General features: G+C 30.9%; 5 protein-coding genes across 7 annotated transcripts; 4 read left to right on the plus strand and 1 right to left on the minus strand.

Annotated features, from left to right (window-relative positions):
* Window positions 1-82: 82 nt before the first annotated feature.
* MED19 (mediator complex subunit 19) lies at window positions 83-1961 on the plus strand. The gene is made up of 4 exons (XM_035078944.1): window positions 83-606; window positions 743-899; window positions 974-1073; window positions 1148-1961. Exons 1-4 carry the CDS (start codon window positions 420-422, stop codon window positions 1430-1432), a joined length of 729 nt encoding a protein of 242 aa, XP_034934835.1. The 5' UTR covers window positions 83-419; the 3' UTR covers window positions 1433-1961.
* Window positions 1962-2123: 162 nt separating this feature from the next.
* LOC118064389 (RNA-binding protein cabeza-like) lies at window positions 2124-7312 on the plus strand. 2 transcript variants are annotated; one of them, XM_035078941.1, is made up of 8 exons: window positions 2124-2278; window positions 2894-3226; window positions 3331-3418; window positions 4669-4700; window positions 5944-6077; window positions 6160-6686; window positions 6756-6878; window positions 6965-7312. In XM_035078941.1, the coding sequence occupies exons 1-8, from the start codon at window positions 2266-2268 to the stop codon at window positions 7002-7004; spliced, it is 1290 nt and encodes a 429-aa protein (XP_034934832.1). In that variant the 5' UTR covers window positions 2124-2265; the 3' UTR covers window positions 7005-7312. The 2 variants fall into 2 exon arrangements, with proteins under 2 accessions (XP_034934832.1, XP_034934833.1); XM_035078942.1 differs by having other exon boundaries at window positions 4672-4700.
* A 197-nt stretch (window positions 7313-7509) lies between these two features.
* Window positions 7510-9996, minus strand: BI-1 (Bax Inhibitor-1). Its single transcript, XM_035078945.1, has 4 exons — window positions 9768-9996; window positions 8290-8588; window positions 7792-8117; window positions 7510-7701 (listed from the first exon to the last, which is right to left on the minus strand). The coding sequence occupies exons 1-4, from the start codon at window positions 9812-9814 to the stop codon at window positions 7672-7674; spliced, it is 702 nt and encodes a 233-aa protein (XP_034934836.1). The 5' UTR covers window positions 9815-9996; the 3' UTR covers window positions 7510-7671.
* Window positions 9997-10005: 9 nt separating this feature from the next.
* Window positions 10006-12130, plus strand: LOC118064390 (probable dimethyladenosine transferase). The gene is made up of 6 exons (XM_035078943.1): window positions 10006-10144; window positions 10228-10429; window positions 10845-11211; window positions 11301-11646; window positions 11766-11872; window positions 11997-12130. Exons 2-6 carry the CDS (start codon window positions 10372-10374, stop codon window positions 12037-12039), a joined length of 921 nt encoding a protein of 306 aa, XP_034934834.1. The 5' UTR covers window positions 10006-10144; window positions 10228-10371; the 3' UTR covers window positions 12040-12130.
* A 2334-nt stretch (window positions 12131-14464) lies between these two features.
* On the plus strand, window positions 14465-20825 carry LOC118064331 (zinc finger protein Lobe). Of its 2 annotated transcripts, none has more exons than XM_035078833.1 (5): window positions 14465-14754; window positions 16009-16250; window positions 16560-16702; window positions 16789-18400; window positions 18979-20825. In XM_035078833.1, exons 1-5 carry the CDS (start codon window positions 14643-14645, stop codon window positions 20296-20298), a joined length of 3429 nt encoding a protein of 1142 aa, XP_034934724.1. In that variant the 5' UTR covers window positions 14465-14642; the 3' UTR covers window positions 20299-20825. The 2 variants fall into 2 exon arrangements, with proteins under 2 accessions (XP_034934724.1, XP_034934725.1); XM_035078834.1 differs by lacking the exon at window positions 14465-14754 and adding an exon at window positions 15295-15427.
* Window positions 20826-21734: the final 909 nt, after the last annotated feature.

A 21734-nucleotide genomic window follows, 5' to 3' on the forward strand; every position in this document is an offset into this window, starting at 1 on the left:
AACTTGCTAAGCCATTGTTATTGGTTCATTTTCTTATTCTTTTTTTTATTTTGTTTCTTTTGTTTTTAAACGGAAGATGGCGCATTGGTACTATTGAGCACCATGATGCCCAGTGTATACGATTGCATCCACACAATGTTGTGGGTTGATGCATATTTACATTTACATGGCTCGTAAATTGTTATAAAAATCGTTATTAATAAGTTTTAACCTCGAATAAAAGTGTACTAACAACATGAAATCTACACGAGTTTATGAAAAGTGTAAAATAGTGGGAAATCATATATGTATCATCTGTGTTTGTGTATAGCCACGCCGATTATCAGCCTTTTAAGGCTTGAAAAAAATTTCTGTCGTCTAAAATATTAAATTCATTTATTTTGTGTGGCTAATTACACCAAAAAGGTGACATTGAAGGAATGATGATGGGCGATCAGTTTCGTAGTAAAGTTGAGCAATACTCGCCAAAGTCATCACCGAGGGGAGCTCGGTCCCCTGTAGTATCACGGCAAGATTCTACAGGAACACTGAAAACGACTATTTCTCTTGGAAAAAATCCTTCGATTGTTCACAGTGGACCTTTTTATTTGATGAAAGAACCTCCTGGTAAGTAAAATTTCGTTTTTTTCCATTTCCATTTTTTATTTTTATGTATCGTTGTTATTGCGTCAGAGAGAGAGAGAGAGAGAGAAACGTAAAGTAGCTTTTCAAATATATATTAAAAGTAAATAATTGTTTGTAGGAAAAAGTGAACTCACAGGGGCTTCAAATTTGATGGCCCATCATGGCTTGGAGCATTCATATAGTAAATTCAGTGGTAAAAAGTTAAAGGAACAACTTTCTTCATTTCTTCCAAATCTTCCTGGTATTATCGATACTCCTGGACATCAAGACAACAGGTAAATTATCAATTGAACAAAATTTTATCGACGAATTATGATTTCAATGTTATTAATTATTAAAATTTTTAAAGTTCGCTGAGGTCAGTAATTGAGAAACCACCGATTGGAGGAAAAGAATTGCTTCCACTAACTAGTGTTCAATTATCAGGATTTAGATTACATCCTGGGCCTGTAAATATCATATCTATTAATTATATTGTGATATGTATTAATTATTTATTTCACTAATAAATTATCTCTTACAGTTACCTGAGCAATATCGATACGTAAATCAAGCGCCTCAAAGAAAACACAAAAACAAACATAAGAAGCATAAACATAAACCTGGAGAAGTGCCAGCTGGACAAGAAATCACAACGACTGATATTGGAGGATCGGATACTCACGAAAAGAAACACAAAAAGCAGAAAAGACATGATGAAGAAAAAGAAGCTAGGAAGAAAAGAAAGAAAGAGAAGAAGAGGAAAAAACAAAAACATAGTCCTGAGCACTCTGGTGGACTCACACCTTCACAGCATTCCAACTCGTGATCTACACTTTTTTTTCATCAATTCGATAAGCTGGCCAATTGTGGAGAATTTTTGCTCATTTGATAAAAAATTTATTTCCAGATTATAACGCGTCAGTGGTTTATGTTTTGGATCGTATAAATTAAGTTTCATTATCGTTAAGTTTTTTTTCTATATTAATTTCCTTCCAAATAGTTAGTTAATTTGATTAAATGTATCTTGATGGAATGTTATAATTTTTATTTAACGCAATTTTTCCCTTGAGGGGTTCTTTTATTTATATATTTTCAATGATCAAAGTACTGAGAAGAGGATATAATGAAGAATAAGTCAAAAAAAGAAAAATATCAAACTTATATGATATGGATGTATTTATATTCGCTTCCAATTCATGTGTTGTTTATATGCGGATCTGCTTTATTCCAAAGATTCTGCACTTTTGTAAATATTATATACATACTCGGCAATGTCATTGAGAACAAATTGTCATAATGTTATGGTTTAATCAAGTAGTATTTATAACTCAGATAAATAAATAATAATAGTTTAATTATAATTTTTTTTATTTTTTTTATTTTATTTAAATAATGTTTTATACTTATTTATTTAGACCTTACAATTTTTGATGAATTAGGGTATTCAAATTTTTGCCGGTATTTGTTACCGGAAATAAAGTATTGTAGCGCTCTTGTCGACATAGCACTATTGACGTATTTCCGTTCACATGAAACCGTGCGCATGATCTATCCTCAGACCCAAGCCAGTCGTGTTGTTGACGCCATCGCAACAGTGATTAGTTCCCGCCATTACGCGGGTTATTTTACATTTTAGTGATTACTTTATCCACCGTAATCATGACCGATAGCCGTAAGTATATAGATAATTAATTATTATTTTTTTAATTTCAATTTTTTGTGTATAAGTATCTTTTTAATCAACTTTTAAATATTTAATTTAAAATCTTTGAATTCGAATGTTCGAAACGTCTACTCAAAAAATTTAACTCTACTACTATTCTACTTTAACCGCTCAAATATATATCTAATTAGCTTTACTTGCTAGCAGTATTGAAAATTCAGTTTTTTTTTTTAAATTCTCTGTATAGATATTTGATATATTCGGTATTCCAAATATCAATGCCATTCAATAATAATCTTTCCCCATGTTCATGCTTAGATAAGCATATGTATCTCAAAACAAAATGGCTTCAGTAGACACAATTTTTCAAAATATGATCATTTCTGCATTCCATTTCGATTTTGATGTCAAAAAACATTGATGTAGAGTACTACTTGACCAATGACTATTTACAAAAAATCTCATTTATGTTTTATTCAATTTTGGAGTGATTTTCAGTAAATTTTCATATTTGTTTACAAAAATAATGAAACAAATTCTTAAACTTAGAAAGTGTTAGTGTTACGTGTTCTTGATCCCTGTTTATATAATTAACAATAAGATTTTAAAATCAATGTTTTTTAGAGTACGCAAGCTATCAACAGCAAAACTACAGCCAGTACAGTCAACCGCCACCCAGTGGCGACCAGGATACATCCTACCCTCCACCATCAAGCGGTAGTGGTAGCTATAGTCAGTACAGCCAGCCTCCACCCAACAGCGGAAGTTACGGGAGTTACAACTATAATAGTAGTAATTCATCAGATTATAATCCATCCCAGGGCCAAGGAAGTTACAATCAGGGTAGTTTCGGAGCCAGTTCTGGTAATCAGAACAGCAGTGGTGGTAATAATTACGGAAGCAGTTACGGAAGCAGTGGAGGTAGCGGATATCGAGGAAGCTCTAGTGGATACGGAGGTAACCATAAAAATGATACTGTAGACAATTTTCATGTTTTTCATTTCGATGAGTGCATTATGACAAAATCATTTACTCATACATTTTCACTAAATGAACTGTAGGTCAAGGAGGAAGTGGTGGTAGATACGGGAGTGACCGTAGTAACTACAACGATCGCTCAAGTGGCAGTGGAGGTGGTGGTGGATACAAGTAAGTTTTTTCTTTATTTTTTCTGCGATTTTACTGCGTCGAAGTAGGGAACAAATTCCCCTCAAAGCAGAATTGAAAAATTTATATCCATAATAGACCCAAAAATAAATAATAATGGGTTGTTTGGTCCTTGTATTAAATATTAATACACTATTAATGGTAAAATGTAACATACAAAATCTTCAAACATTTATTCATCTGAAAATGGTTTGCCTTTTGGCGTTAATGTGATTGAAGTGTGCCTACAGGTTTATCACAAGTATTACTGGTTATAAAGGTAAAAAAATAACAGGTTGTATATGACAAATTGACGTAAAGATGGTTGAAAAATATCCATACATTTATTTAACTGTTTAAAACTATTGAAAAAAAGGTATTTATTTATATAAAATGCGTAAACTTATTGTTGTTCCATTGGAAAACAATTTTTGCGCTTTAATCCTATCCTAAGGTATGTAGGATTGGTGAATAACATTTATAACTGTCAAGTATATCAATATGAAACCTAAGAAAGTGGATCTGCTGATGGATTGCTGCTACATCTGCGGATTTCTTATTCACTCCACTAGTTTTTGTTTTTATCTTTTCTTTTTATTTTTTTAAAATTATTCTTTACAATCTTCTGTATGTTCTTTATTCACTCTCAATGCGATAATTAATTATCTATTGATTATTTAACTATAAAAATGGGTTTCATTGAATAATCGTAATAAAAAGAAGAATTAAATTTGCCTAAAAAAAAAATACGACGTATGATATGTACAAACAATATGACTGATAATGATTAGTTGGATGATCATTGACTGAAAATATTTTTTTTTTGTGATTTCTAAGTTTAAAAAAATTGATTAATAACAATTTACATTGAGAAAAAATAATCATTTACGAAAGGAATAATAATTTCAATGCGATTATTTTGTTTTATTAATGATTGATTTTACTGTCAATCTTTAATAAAATAATTTATCGAAGAGAATTCATTTCTTTTTTTTTGTATTATTAGATTGATCAATGTAAGTTATAAAAAATAAAAATTTGCATGCATGTACTTGACAGATTGACAGTGACCGTGACTATCAGACTTGATTCATAGAATATTTTATAATGTGAAGATAGATGACATTTAGACAGTAGGTACATCAAGAAGACAGAGAGGGGTGGCAAGCAGCATATGAATCGCCACGCATCAATCGATCGATCAGTCTGTCCCCATGAGTCGTCTCATTGGTATATCTGCTTCTATGTTTTAGCAGTGGCGGTGGCCGTGGTGGTTATAACAAAGGTAAATGCACCAGACTGCCTGTACTGGTCTGGTGCTATTCACGCATTCACTCTAATATTTACAATCTAAAATACTCGGTTACTTTTTATATGAAAGGGCTGCTTAATCCTATTTATTAATAGTTTTATTAAATGAATAAGTAGCACAAATATTTTTTTAAATATGATTATTATTTATCGAGTGATTATGAACTATTGAAAAAATTGAGGGAACATCACCAATTTCTTTTTTTAAATTTCACTCAAAGCTCCTGGTTTTTGTCATTTATTGAAAGAAAAAAATTTACTAAGATGAGATAATTTAATCAGGAAATGGTATCAGGAAAAACAAAAAGGCTCGTGGAAATAAGGTCAATCATATGGAAGCTGATTTCAAATATCCTGTGGATTAATTTTCTATAAAATTCTAATAGTTGAGAATCAGCTGGTGAATAAGGATGTATAAACAAATTTTTATATTTATTGTAATAAGTTAGAGAAAGGGTTTTTATTATATTTATTTGCAGCCCTTTTATATGTTAAGCTGCAACCTAGTGTTCTGTTAGAACAAAAAATAAAACAAGTGTTTTATAATGGAAAATAATTGATGGGTATATCCTTTAGAGTTTTATTACTAAATTTAATTTTTACATACCAAAAATTTATTGTAAGGGTATTATAAAATTATTATATAAGCGCGTAAGTGTGCGCTGATAAGTAAATAATTGTAGGTAGGATATAATAAAAACTATGGTTGATTATAATTTACTCTACAACTGAAGCTAATTTTAATATGAAGATGGGTATGAAAAAAGGGATAATTATAATTAAAAGAGTACATTGAACGTTAGGGACAATGAAAATAATATAAAATATGGTTTACGATGATCGAGGACAACCTATGATGGTGATCATTTACTCATTTACTTGTTTAAATATTTAATTAAAGAGGAGAGTTTTGCACTAAAAGGGTTTTGTAAAAATGTACGAGGGGAAAAATTTAAGAAACTAACATAAGCAATAGTATTTAGAGCTTTAAAATAGTTATATTAGATGAGGTAAAAAAGGTTTTAAAAAAAATCAACATCATCTATTGTAATGGATTTAGTTTTTTTTTTGTCGCGAAGTGTGTTCATCGTTGCTTCAATAATCAGAATAATTACAGTAATGATTAGGGATAAATAGTTAATGAGTTATGACTTTGTTAGAAGTTAAAAAAATTTTTTTTTTTATTATAAGAGATTCTAATGGTGATTGTGTTGCAGGAGGCTACGGTGATTCCAATGGGAGCCACGACAGGATGGTCGTTCAAGAGGATACCATTTTTGTCTCAGGCATGGATTCAGCAATCACTGAAGAAGAAATTTGCCAGCATTTCGGAGCTATCGGACTTATTAAAGTAAAATTTTATAAATTTTATTTTTTTTATTTAATTAATGTTCATTATTATTAAAAAAATTTATTTATTTATCATTTTACAGAATGATAAACGTTCGGGCAAACCAAAAGTTTGGATGTACAAAGATAAAAATACTGGAAAATTCAAAGGTGAAGCTACAGTGACTTATGATGATCAAAACGCCGCACGCTCTGCTATTGACTGGTTCGATGGTAAAAGCTTTAAAGGTTGCACAATAAAAGTCCAAATAGCTCAACATAAAAGTAGCTGGCAAGGAAGCCGTGGAGGAAGCGGACGAGGAGGTAGTGGTGGCGGTGGTGGACGCGGACGTGGTGGTAGCAGCTACGGAGGACGAGGTGACCGAGATGATCATCATCGCAGTGATGATCGCCGTGATGGACATGGCGGAGGTGGCGGCGGCGGAGGAGGCCGTGGTGGTGATTGGAGATGTCCTAACCCTGATTGTGGAAACACTAACTTTGCTTGGCGTAATGAATGTAATCTTTGCAAGAGTTCGAAACCAGAAGGAGCTGGATCCGGAGGTGGTGGAGGAGGTGGAAGAGGAGGAAGTAGAGGTGGCGACCGTGGAGGCCGAGGAGGTGGTTATAGGTAATTATTTAAAACTTTTTATATCACGTTTTGTAATAGAATAAAAGATTAAATTAATTGAATTTTCAGGGGTGATCGAGGAGGAAGAGGTGATAGAGGAGGCCGTGGTGGCGGTGGATTCCGAAGTGGTGACAGAAGTGGAGGTGGAGGCGGAGGTCGAGGTCGAGGAGGTCCAATGCGAGGAGGTGGCGGGTAATATATAATTAATTTTTAAATATCTTAATTATTTATTGAAAAAAATATACATGTCATAAATAACAAAAAATTCTTTATTTCAGACGTGGAGACAGAGACCGCGATCGTCAGAGACCTTATTAATAATCGATGGACGAAAAATACGCTTTGTTTATCATCGTATACAATAATCATCTTGCGTATTTATTCAATTCTCATTGTAAAATCTTGTACAAATTTTGTACAACATTTTTTAATTCAATAAGATATTTCGATATTCATGTATATCATAACTTTTGTTTATCAGAATCACACGTAAAAATCATCCAAGCAATGACATGTTAATTTTTCATGCTCTTCTACGAGTGTAATGTATATGTAAAGCTAGGTTTTAATAATCATAAATTACTTTTAGTTGATACTTCTAATAAATAAATAAACAACAATAAGTATAACTGAGAAATTTATTTGTTTCATATAATTGTGGAAAAAATAGAACAATTCACTTTATTAATAAAATTCACGTGTAATTTAAAGAAGAAAAAAATTGACTTGAAATTTTTCAAATAAATATCATTTAAACAAGTAACTTCTATCCACTCAATTTACACCTTTTGAAAATCGTTCAGTTATATCATAACGAAGTATAAACATGGTATAATTATTTTATTATAGTCAATATATCAATATTTTTTTAATGAATTAAAAGTACTTATATGAGTGTACATGTTTTAAATCTATGTATAAGAAAAGGATGAAGACCTCTAGTTAATGGATTTATCCGAATATTTCATCACATTTCGCCTCTATTTTACTCCTTACGTTTACGGTTATTTTGCTCCTGAAAAAAAAACAATTTATTTAATAGAAAATATATTTATAAATGACGGTTTCTACTGATTAAACAGTTTTTTTCAATCGTTAAACTTACCTTGATGGTCAAAATTTCTACCAAGTATCGGAATACTCGATAAAAGTCAATAAATAATTCAAGAGAATGAGCAATGAAGTCTTTGCTGCCCATGTGGAATTTTTCAACAATAAGTTGTGTATCGAAAACGATGAATCCACACATGAGGAAAAGTCCAAGGTATAATTGTATTTGATATATTAATACCGATCGGAGGAAAATATTTGCCAATAATAGAAGAACCGTGATATTTGAAAAACTGATTAAAGTTCCTCCTAGATATAGCCATTGCCCCCTCGGTGCAAAAAGAGATGAAATAGTGAAAGAAACGAATACAAGAGCAGTTCCTAAAGTAAAATAAAAAGTAACATTACTCATTATGAAATTACAAAATATACAATTATTTTTTTAACAATTTAAAATTGTGATTTTATTTTAATCACAATAATAAATGAAGAAATATATCTTTATCTTTTATAATCAACAACAAAGATAAAATGAATACGTCAAAATACTTACCAACTAATGATGTGACAATAATGCTTGGATCAATAGCAATTACTATTTCTAAAAGAGGTCCAAGTCCAAGACCAGAGAGAAATGCAAAACCTAACAGATATCCAAGTCTCAATTTTTGATTTTTGCCATTGTCAGGAGTAGTTCCTAATGCAATAAGAAGTCCAATTCCACCGAGAGTACTCAAGAGGCCAGCTTGTATTTGTGTGAAAAGATGCGCATATGCTCCTGCAGCTGCTGAAACTGCTGATAACGTCAAGCAGCCATAAACATTTTTAAGATGTGTTCTAAGAGGAGGTTCCCTGAAACAAATAATTTATTGTTCTATAACAATCTTTTGTTGTAATTGTAATATAAATACAATGACTACGGTTATGATAATGAAAGCATGACAATTCTCATTTAAATTAGAGAATCGATCTGTTGATAGCACAAATTTAAATTCCAAGGTTAAAAAAAGATATTTTAAAAAATATTACCAATGATTGGATTTGATCCATTCTAATCTATTATTATTTTCAATAACTTCGTGTTTTATTATTTAATTGTTCATTTTTGAAAAATAATTGATTGTTTAAAAAACATAAACTCCATTTTGTGTAAACTGTTACATAAGTATAATTTTTACAAAATAATATCAGTCTTGAATGATATAATATAAACAGAAGAACAGTATCTGATGTTCTCATTAAATTGTAAACTTTTAAACTATAAAATGTTGATTGTTATTATTTTTTATTTTTATTCATATTTTAATGTGGAGTAAAATTCTTTCAATTAACGTATAATATACATAATTTTGTACAAACAGTGATGTTAATAATAAAGAATGGTTTAAAAAGCAAATTAAAATTTTAATGGGATATTTAAATATATATATTGCTTTTTTTCAGGATTGTCATCGTTTTGCTTATCATTCCCTATAATAAATTATACAATTCTTACTCTGTAATAATACTAAATCTTTTTCTAAATCTAATTTATCAATCCGTTTCAATAAGTAATATTCGGCTTTCATGTGTTTTGTAAATCAATACACTTTTATTCTTAAATTAAAAATACTTATCAAAAGATTTACACATATGTGTGCGTATATACACATATCTTTATTAACAAAAGATTTCTTTTCCAACAGGACTGACGTGTCCTTTACGATAGTAAACGTTTTATATTTACTTAAAGTAGAAGAGGGAAATAATCAATCAATATATTAATGGTGATATCCAAAGAAACATTTACTCCAATTCTATGTCATATAATTTTTCTCAAGGATTTTGAAATCCTTTATTATGGTAGATTGTTACATCATAAGTATTTTCTCAAAACTACAGAGCACTTTTTTATTGTTAATTTTTTTTCTTAGGTTATTTCAGAATCAACATGATATAATAATAGTTTATATGGTTTCTAAATTCGTTGAAGTAAACAAATATTACATTTAGTGATTCCTCAATAATACTCCAGAAAAATGGAATACTTACAGTCTGTTGGAGAAAGAATTTACGAAAGAATGTAATGTTCTTGCCATGATGATATTTTATATTATTATTTTTATTAATCTAGATTTGAAGTACGTTTTATTTAGCACTACGCGATAAGCTCAGTGTTCACTGTATCTCTGCGTATAATATAATAGAGTTCGAGAATGATCATGAATTGCCAAAGTGATTCGTTTTGGGGACACGTCAGTATGTAATATCTTTCAGTGCGTAAATTTCATTCGTGCCTCCTATTGGTGTAGAAACTTAAAGGGAAGCGTCAGCTTTCACAAAACAAGGATAAGATTATGAAATTTACAAAGAGAAAGTGAGATGACACGTGTTACTACTTGTTAAGGACAGTGACGCTAACTTTTGGAGTAATGAAAAATTAAAATACAAAATATTACTTGCTCGATCGACAAGTAATTACACTACATTACCTGCATTTTTTCTTGTTTAGGAACTACGTAGTTCAATAACAACGTGCATTTTGAGGTTATGGTGAATAAAAATAAGCTTATTTAATCTACACGTGATTTTAATCTGTGTGTTTATGTTGAAAACAATATTTTATAAACATTTTTATACTTAATAAATAAGTAAAATGCCGAAAATTAAAGCAGAAAAGAAGAGTAGAGTCCACGAAAAAGTTGCTAGACAAGGTAAATAAAATATTTGTTAATTTATTTTTAAACTATAATTGAGTAGAGCACATTATTTTAGTTTTAAACCATTTATTTTTTATATTGAATATTAAATCATAATAATAATGTTCATAGTAAGGATAATTGATAATAAGTGAGATTCTATTTCAAATTTACTTCAAAACATTTTTCATATAACTATAAGGTTATAAGGAATTATTTATGAGAGTTTACATATAAACTTTGGCTTATTTATCAATATGATTCGAGTCTTACTCCTAAATCTTTATGTATATTATTTTATTATGAATATTCTTGAAACATTTTCATTTAAGCTTAGAATGAACTTAATTAATTTTTTGAATAATTTTAAATATTCTAAAAATGATCAATTATTTAATATTTGTTAAACATTATTTTTTATTTTCATTAGGTATCTTGTTTAACAAGGATTTTGGTCAACATATTTTGAAAAATCCCTTGATTATTCAAAGTATGGTAGACAAAGCAGCAGTAAGGCCTACAGATGTAGTCTTAGAAATTGGTCCTGGAACTGGAAATATGACGGTTAAACTTTTGGAAAGATGTAAGAAAGTAATAGCTTGTGAGATTGATGTAAGATTAGTCGCAGAATTACAAAAACGTATTCAAGGAACCCCTTTTAAAACAAAGTTAGATATAATTGTGGGGGATGTATTGAAAGCGAACCTGCCTTTCTTTGATCTCTGTGTTGCTAATATTCCTTACCAAATTTCATCGCCGTTGGTATTTAAACTACTTCTTCATCGACCAACATTTAGGTAAAGTATTTCACTTAAACTGTTCTCCCAACAATTTCATGTGGTTTTTGAAATTGCAAATATTTTGGTAATAAAATAATATTTTTCAGGTGTGCAGTTTTAATGTTTCAAAAAGAATTTGCTGATAGATTGGTAGCTAAACCGGGAAATAGTTTATACTGCAGACTAAGTGTGAATACACAATTACTAGCACGAGTTGATTTATTAATGAAAGTAGGAAAAAATAATTTTAGGCCACCACCTAAAGTAGAATCAAGTGTTGTACGATTAGAACCAAAAAATCCACCACCTCCAATTAATTATCAAGAATGGGATGGATTAACGAGGATTGCATTTGGAAGAAAAAATAAAACGTTGTCGGCGGCATTTAAACAGACGGCAGTGGTCTCATTATTGGAAAAAAATTACAGAATTCACTGCAGTCTTCACAACAAAGTAAATTAACTGTTTGTTTTTCATTGAAATTAGAATAGTAATGAGGTGTTGATAACTAAAAAATTACAGATAAAATGTTAATTTATGCTTACATGAATTTTGTTTTAAATTTTTTTTAGCCACTAGAGGAGAATTTCAAGATAAAAGATTTAATTAACCAGGCTCTAGAGAATGCTGATGCACTTAACAAACGTGCTCGTTTAATGGATATGGATGATTTTATCAGGTATTAAAATAGATGTTAATAAAGCATGTGTATTACACTATTCGTTAATTACACAGATATGTTTATCTAATTATTATTGTTGAGAGTTTAAGTTTCATTAATATATATTTGTTTTTTTTTTCAGTCTATTGCATAATTTCAACGCCCTCGGAATTCATTTTGCATAATAAATTGTGATAAATAAATTATTTATTTAAATTGTGACAAATTAAAGAGAAGAGATAAAAAAAACTTAAACTGTAAATCAAATATTGCAATCATGAATATATGTTTAAAATATATAATATAATTTTTCTACAGATAATTTATAATAAACTGAATAATTAAAAAAATCATTGACGGTACAGTTAACAAAGTTATTTAACAACTTTGATGAGAAATTTTCTGAATCAGTAACAATGATAAAGTAAAAGTTAAGAATCAAATGAGAGAGTTTCTTGAAATACGATAAACAGAGAAATGTTTCAAACAAAATTACTGGAAAAAACTGTTGAAAAAGTTGGAGAATTTATCAACAAGTTTAATAATTAAGTTCTAGGAAGAAGTGGTTAGTAAACAAAAAAAAATGCGGATAGTCGAAAGAAAAGAACAGGAGAAGCTGGTAAATATAAAAATAAATATTGTACATTGATATGAAAATTGGAAGCGACTCGCGTTGAATATTTGAAATATGATCTTTAAGGGTAGTTTTTTTACAAATGTGCTCGCGAAAAGTCCTCACTAGTTGGTATTATACTGGGAATAGTATAGAGTGTAGAGAGCAAGGGAGGGTTTCACGTCGAGGGTAACGGAAACCGGGAAGGTAGAAGAGTGGATGGTGCAAAGAGAAGAGGGTGGTAGTCGATCTGGGAGGGAAGAAGAGTGGGTTCATATCCCAGAGGACTCAGTTGGTCTCCTCTGGCACTATGAGTGCGGAGAGGGACGAGAACTAATCAGCTTGGCGCATGTGCCTTGGACTGCTTTTGGTCCCATGAGAGTATCCTAGCATCCCCATAATATACTTCGTCTCTCTTACTCCTCTTCGTCCTCTTCCCTTGTGGCCCTTTTCCCTCTTCTGACTTCTTCCGTTGCTTCTTCTTCATCTCTCTACTTGATATCATCTAACAACAAACAGCCGTTTGATAATTATCAAATTTCATTCGATGAGTCAGGGATATTATTTTTAAAACCTGTGCCCTCTTTTACTCTTAAGATACCAGCTCTTTAACCCTTATTAAATCAAGAATGTAATTAAAAAGTATTAAATGATTTCGTTTAAAAAATATTTTTTTTCTTTTTTCACTTCAAGTATTGATTTTCTTAATTAGTTTTTATTCAACTTACTACTATTATTTTTGATTGTCTTAATCACAGTTTTTCTCATTCTTCCAAATGGTTCCTCTTATTAAATCTTCTGGTGTAATCATTAAATCATGTTTTAAAGATCACAATTTTTATGTGTCTCATTTTGACAAGTTTTATTGTAATTAGTAGATTCACTAAAATGACCACTCATTAATTTTTTTTTTAAACTTTCAACTTTGAATGACATCCGGTGATAATGAAAAATAGTTTCCTATGCTGTCCTAGAATGACTAATGAAACTCATTTAAAGTAGATTATATTTAAAAATGTTATCTTTCCAAAGTTCTTCTTGTTACTACATTGATTACAAATTACTGAAGAATAATTATCTAAAAATTATCAAATTTATTCCTTCTGTGTAATATTCCTGTTAAATAAACGAATTATCAGTTGATAAAATAATTAAAAAAAAAAAATAAATTAATTAAATTGAAATAAGAATTTTTTTTGATAAACAAAAAATAAAGATTATATAGAAGATGGTGGTGAAAATAACTGTGATGTTGAGAAACAACTTTTCGATCTTTCCGATTAGATGCATTGTTCGAGTAAAAAAGGCTGATGATGAGGAATAGCAGAATCGCACTTGAATGTGATGAAAAGACATCTGAATAATTATATTGATGAAGTTTAGAGCTGAAGACATGACAGATAAACGACCGATAGTGGTGGGGTGTTTGGTGGGGTGGGTGTTTCACGAGCCCGCCTACCGTCCAATGCGGTAGCTGGTATCCCAAGGGGGCTCCTCACCTTCTCCTCTTGGTGTGGGTCCCTTCTCCATGAGTCCGCAAACTCCGTAACTGCTTCTCGAGGTCTTGCACGGGGTTGATAATAAACGGAAGGCCCCTTCAGTTCTCACTATAGCCTCCGAGAAGAAGTACACCCGCCGCGAACAAGAAAAATCAATCAGTTAAATAAACCAACCACGAGGTCTACCTGTTTATATCTACACATAAATAGCAAGCCATTTATTCTTAGTCTTTCATCGATTTTCATCAACTAAATCGATATTCATGTTTTATCAGTCAATAACATATCTATCACCTCATTTTCTTATTTTTATTTCATTTGGAAAATCAAAAAACTTATTAGAAATTAATGCTAACTTTATTTTCATGTTGATAGAATTATTGATATTTGTAAAAAGTGTTGATTTTATTAAAGTGGTAATTTAAATATGTTGTTTACATGGTTAATTCAACAATTTATTTGTTTTTTAAATTAATTTTTATTGTTTGCATAAAAAAATTCAAAAAAAAAAATTGAAGTACATAAAGAAGTGAGTGCCTTCTATATTTTTGATACATAATTGTGATATATTTTTATACAAAAAAATATGTTGTGACGCGTGACAGTTTAATGAAAAAACATATAAATAACAACTGTCAGTAACAGGGAGAATAAATAAAAGAAGATAATAGGAAAAATGTTGTTTAAAGGAAATAGTTCTCGGTTGGAATTTCTTATAGAAAAAATTCAAGCTCACAAAGAATCACCATCGCCACTTCCTGAAGAAAAATGTGTTCTGAAATCTAAAGGTTTGACTTTTATTTAAATTCATTGAATTTCCTATTTTTTATGTAAATTTTTAAAACTACCATCTTTTAATTTCAAATTCTGCATCATCAGCTGTTGCGAATGCGTTTGGTGGAACTTTTGAAATGTTTCCGCGTGCGCGCGTAACTGCAGTTGTGTCTGACCACATTTGTGCTAACACTACTACTTTGACTGGGTGGATTAAATAAATAACATCATAAAATTTTAAATGCATTTTACTGTTGTAAATATTTGAACGTAATTGTTAAATTCCAGTTTTGTGACATAAAATTATAAGAGGACTAATTCGATAAATATAAATAATTGAACATTTATTTATTTAAAAAATACGAATGACCTAGAATATAACGACAGAGGTTGGTCTTGGTCGATTGAAATATTCGTAGTCTCCTGGTGGTCGCCCTTCGAGATTACACGGAGACTCGGTGACTCATTGCTCCCAAACGTCTCCTATGTGTCTCCCAGTGGGAAATGGGACGCTCGAGTCCCCTGGCAGACTCCCGTGGGAGATTACGGGTTCGCGCCGTTACGTACAGAGATGAGGGACGTTGCTGAACTCTGCACATTTTCAGTTAAAAAATATATCCAGCAAAAATGTAGTGCACGAAATTATATTTTTACAATAATCGTAACTTCTAGATAAACGAAAAAAAGGTAAAAATTTACATATTTTCCAATTAAAAAATTATTTAAATCATTAGAAAAAAATGAAGTCAATTTTTGATCAATAAATTAGTTAATGAAATAATTAGAATCGTGTTAGTGAATAACAACTATTGAGTCCAATGCTGTTGAGTTAATGATTGTCGTGTGTCAAAACGTCCGGTGGTCATTGCTCATCCGGCTTAGAGTGAATTTAATATAAAGATTTTAGTGGCGCCTTGTTACTTAATAAGTAGCAAGAATGAGAATAAACGAGGCGAAAGACGATAGAGAAGTGGGTGGAGGATGCAACCGATTTATGAACACGACTGGCAGCTCGATTGCATTGGGCGGTGTTGATTAGAATTGAAGTGACCACGCTATTGTAGAATTCTGCAAAATCTTCAGAATTATCTCGTGGGTGTTATTTCCCTAGTATTCTCTTTATTTTAACGAAATGAGGAAATTGTTCAGCTTCATTATTTCCGTTCTTAGCACACATATTGTCTATTTCTTATAGAATTTTTTTTTGTTACCAATTCAATATTGAAAAAGAGAAATATTTTATAGAAGTTATATTTGGTTTATTGCAGAGGGATTATTGGCTACTGGAAGTTTCTCTTGGAGGAATGAAGATGACAGTCTCACTGGTCAAAGAGGTGGTGGAACTCCATCTTCGTGCACAACTTCCACATCGATGAGTTTCTTATCTGAACCAGAAGCTGATGTTGACATCAAAATAACCACTGATACAAATAATTCATCTGGTCCTTATCCATGTCAATTTTGTGAAAAATCATATCCAAGTTTAAGCCAGTTAAAAAAACATGAACAGGTTTGTCAATAAAAAAAATACATAAAACATAATAATTTAAAATAGAAAATTTTAATATTAGAATAAAAAATGTCTTTGATAATAAATAAGTTTTGTAGTGCATGTTATTTTATTTATAACTAGAAATGTAGCATTTCCTTATCTCAGGAAGCGCTTATATTTTCTTGGCAGGATGATATGAAAAAAGGAAAATTTATTCCTTTCTAACAGAAAACTAAGTAAACAATGAATAAATATTTATCGAATTTACATTATTTCAAATCATTGCTGGTAATTGAAGCTAAAATTTAATGGAATAATTAATAACAGAGTCACGGTGATCAGATGCCCTATCGATGCAGCTGGTGTGCACGACTGTTTAAACATAAACGCAGCAGAGATCGACATGTAAAACTGCACACTGGAGACAGAAGATATCGATGTAATCATTGTGAAGCTGCATTTTCTCGAAGGTATTTAACATCTTCACAATCATTGAAGTAATAACTATGTTATTAAGTTTTTTGAAGCTAAATACATGATAATTTTATTTTTACAGTGACCACTTGAAAATTCATATGAAAACTCATGATAATCAAAAACCCTATCACTGCTCAGAATGCTCTCGAGGTTACAATACAGCAGCAGCTTTAACATCTCATATGCAGTTTCATAAACGTTCAACATCTTCTAATCAATACTCTAAGGCATCTGATGATCGAAAGAATTTATTTTGGTCGAGTAGAGGATCATCTCCAAGCATGAGCTCCCCTATACCACAAACCCAATCATCATCAATACCCCAAAGATTGTCATCTAATTACTCTCCAGACACTCCAGCAATCGATTTGCCAACAATCTCCTTATTGAGGTCATCCTTAACCCTAGCTTGCATGTATTGTGCTAAAGATACCTTTAAAACTATGGAACAACTACAACTTCATGTTCAAGCAGTTCATGAGTCGCTTTTAAATGGAAAAAGCCCTTCTACATCGCCTTTGAATATTTCTAATGGCAATAAACGCCGAAGAAAACGAGAAAAAGATGAAGATGAATTGAAAAAAGTAAAAAAAAAAAATTTCGAAGAACTTTTTTCTTGTAGCGAATGCACAATGAAGTTTCCTAAATTAATTTGCTTAAGAGATCATTTAAAATCAGTTCATCAACAAGAAAATGCTGACTCCGTTATAAATTGCCCGCTTTGCGGGATTCCTTGTTCATCTCCAAAAAGTTATGCTGAGCATTATGTTCTTGAACATTGTGAAAATCATCAAAAAGTCGAAAAAAGTTCTAAAGAAGTAAATGAATGTAGTAAAATGAATATTGGTAATCTAAGTAAATTAATTGGCAGTAATTCAAAACCTTTGGATAATTATTCTCCGAGTACGTTGCTTTGTGGCCAATGTGGTGCTGCTTTAAAGGACTTTGAATCATTCCGAGCACATCTAGCACGTCATCTGCAAACTAATCAACAAAAATCAATGACTATTTATTGTCCCAAGTGTGAATTGAGCTTCCAATCACGTCAAGATATGTTGAATCATCTGATGAAGCATTTCTTAGGTCAAGTAATGAAACAATACTCTTGTGAAGCGTGTGATGAATTTTTTTTTGACCCTGATTCACTCCAGAAACATTTACTTGAGTCGCATGCTCATCACTTGTATAGATGCTCTCTTTGTAGAGAAACGTTTGACTCTAGAGTTGGTATTCAAGTGCATTTTACCGTGAAGCACACGCGAGAATGTAGTGTCTATCGATGTAGTGGTTGTACAAGTTCAAAGAATGGAGAAGAGCCTCGTGAAAATACTTTGGCAGATACTTTGAATGTTTTCAAAACTCCTGCGGAATTAATGGAGCATGTAGCAAGTATTCATGCACCTCAGTCTCATAATGATGAAGTTGCATCACCAGGAAACGCTGTATCTATTCCAGGTGTTATTGGAGAATTTTTTAGGTGCTGTTTCTGTGGTATTTATTGCTCTTCTGACATAGATTTACAACGTCACTTAGAGAGCCATTCCACGTGCCTTTACAGATGCCCAATTTGCCGAGAAGGATTTACTGTTGAATTCTTGCTGGACAAGCATATTGCTCATTCTCATAATATCGTTGAAAATGACATCTTGGATAATCAAATTTATTCTGTAACTAATTTGGCTGAAGAATCAGTAAGTTTGTCAATTTTTCACTTAGATAAACGTCCCAACTTCTTTTCCTGTTTGCTGATAAAGTAAAAGTACCGTTTACGATCAATTACACGATTTAAGTGGGAATCATTTTAATAATGACAAGTAATTGATTGGATTAAAAACAACTTTTGAACTTTTTTTTTGAGTAAATGTAGAGTTATCGTAAGCAGTATTTTACTTTCTATATTATTATTATAATAGAAGAAGATATAACAGTGATAATAACACTGAATAAAAATGATAAAAAATAACTTGATTAGGATAAAAATAGCATGAAGCGATACGTCTACTTCATCAGTATTTTTTTTTGTACTGTTGCATCTATTTTTTTTTTTTTGTAACAAATATCCATGCTGATGATTTTGTATTTACTGCATGGATATTTTAATAACCAAAATTAGTCTCATTAATTTTATTTAATGGAAAATAAATGAATGTGTATTATAGGAATGATGGAAAGTTCGATTTATTTATTATTTTTTTTTAAATTTCGTATTGATTAGTAGATTAATCAGTATAACAGTATGGAAACTAATGGAAAAATATTTCTGTTGCAGTCTCGATTGAAAAAAAGATATTCTCCAGACACAACAAATATTTTAAGTCAATTTGACAATATAAATCGCTCGATTTGCCGTCCGAGTAATCTCTCAAGCCTGTATTATTGTGAATTTTGCGAGGGATTAAATTTTTCGAGCGAACCTGAACTACGAGCTCATAAGAAGCTTGCTCATAAATCTCCAATTAAACTCCAAACTAAACCTACATCTCTCCAAGTTTGCAGTTATTGTGGAGAAACATTGCGATCAAGAGGAGAGTTAGAGGCACACACGCGTCTCCATCATGCCCCAAATGATTTAGGGAAGAGGTATAAGTGCAATATATGTGATGAAATATTTTCATCTGGTGCTATATTAGCAGAGCATAAGCTTGAAAAGCATTGTAAAATTCAGCTAAGTGATGTCTGTATTGTTTGTCGCGGAAGTCTAGGAAGCGAAGCAGATTTTTTGGAGCACGTTCAGAAACATAGTTTGGAGGGCATTGATCCTCAACAAAGACTTGACGGTTTACTTCCTCACATTCCTGCGCACTGCGTCGTCTGCAGACAAACCCTTATCAGTGAATTAGAATGTCAACTTCATGCCAAGTATCACCTGAGATCGTCAGTAGATATTTCAAATTCTAAAAGACATCAAAGCTGCTCTTTGTGTCTTGGAGTACTTGAAAGTGACGACGATGCAATCAGCTTACCTTCTAAATATATTACGACAACTGATCAACAGCTTAAAGTCTGCAAAAGGTGCTACATAAGACATTGGCATGGCTTACCTATCTTGGGTTCACTTTATAACATTGATAACAAGTGGGACGACCAGATTTCTAAAAGCAAAGAAGATGAAAAGAATAATGGATTTGTAAAAAGTAACGAATATGAGACCAAGTCCATCAAGTTTGAAGGAAATGAAGAAATGCATACCACTGGTACACTCCATGAAAAGATACCAGTGACTTTTGAAAATTATTCGCATGAGAAAAATAGTCTTGGCGCCCGTCCATATAACTGTCCTTCCTGCTCTCTCAAGTTTTCCTTTAGAGTCGAACTGGAGCATCACCTTGCTATTCACAACGATGAAAAAGCATCTTCTGCAACGAGTGTTTCACAAGAGATATTGGTGGGAAATTCGCGAGCTCTAGAGGACAATCAGTCTTTAGACAATGTCATTGTAAAAGAAGAGATTATTGTTAATCCTGAAGAGGAGGAGATGGAAGAGAAGAAGCAGCAGGAGAGCAGTGGAAATATGCAGTTGGATCTTGAAGAATCTCAAAATCAACGTCACGATGAGGAATCTGTTTTAGTGAATAATAATGTTGATTAAAATATTTTACTTTGTTTTACTAAAACATTTTTATATATTATAGGACTAGACTTATTTTTATGCTATGTCAAATTTTATAACTAACAATTGATAATTATTTTCATAACGCTATAGAAATTATAGTTGCTTCCGTCTTATTGCATATCATAAATGTTAATGTTTAAATAAATTTTCCATTTAATATAAATAAATGTAAAGTTTTTTTTTACTTTTTTGATAAATTGAATCTTTTTTCGTTTCTCGTAGAACTTATCGACTAAAATATTGGTGGTTGTCTGAACTTTGATTTCCAACTCTCTTGTATCCTTTGAGCATGATCCCAATCCACCACAGTTTCAAGTAGGTTTCTGCAAAGGATACTAAAGCCACAAATACGACTCAGATGGTGAATTGATCAAGCGAAAAATTTCACCAAGGGTCAAGTGACACTACCAATGTTAATTCGATGCCAAGAGCACGATTATATCGGTAGTAAATCAAAATAAAGTATTTCCTTCCGAAATTTTTTCTCTTTTTTTACGTAATAGTTTTTCCTTGCAATTTATTTGCCATTCTCAATGTTTTTTCTCCTTACTTCTTCGATTGGGAGAAAAAAAATTAATTACCACTAATTTTATTGAATAAATCTGTTGAATTATCTCTGTTAGCAAAAGTATGGTAATAATTATTATTAATAAAGAATCTTCATTTACATATTATGAATAACATTAATATATCATTAATTATAATTTGATTTTATAGTTTTTAAATAATATATCAGTGGAATAAAATGTTAATATAATTATAAAAATTTAATGATACATAATTACAATCTCAGAGATAAATATTATTTTTAGAATAAATTATTTAAAATAAATAACCATATTAGATGTAGTATTTTAAAGTATGTAAATCATGTTTGACATGAGTTTTATAAATAATTAAATAAGACTATTTTTGATTAATAAAATTGAATTAATATTTAACTCAGGCCTTTGAAATGGAAATGAATATCTTGACATTTACAAATAAATTTAAATGTACAAGAACTTATAAATTTTTTATGTATCCATCAATAATTATTTATAAGTACTTTATTGGAACGATATTATTAAAACTTGTAAATAACTGTAAACTGTATCTTTTGCAATTTTCTGGAGTTGAAATTTTCTGCAGCATTGATATAGGAAATGTTGTAATCACATTACAGATGACATTCCCATTAAGTTTATGAAGAAATGAAAAATACGATGGTATAAAAGGAAGCTTTAATCTATACTTTTAGTAGGTAGTTATATGACGATTATCGAAAAAATTTATTAACTATGTACTTCTTGAGGGAAAAAAAATATTTAATAAAAAAAACGAAGCATCCGAGTATACGTCCCAAGAATACTTTATCGAGATTCCTTTGACCTAATTCAAATATTCCAATAAAATTTTTTTTTTCATTAAAA

Source organism: Chelonus insularis, unplaced genomic scaffold (genome assembly GCF_013357705.1).
Source record: "Chelonus insularis isolate UGA/USDA-ARS -01 unplaced genomic scaffold, ASM1335770v1 contig_17_pilon, whole genome shotgun sequence".
NCBI classification, from domain to species: domain Eukaryota; kingdom Metazoa; phylum Arthropoda; class Insecta; order Hymenoptera; family Braconidae; genus Chelonus; species Chelonus insularis.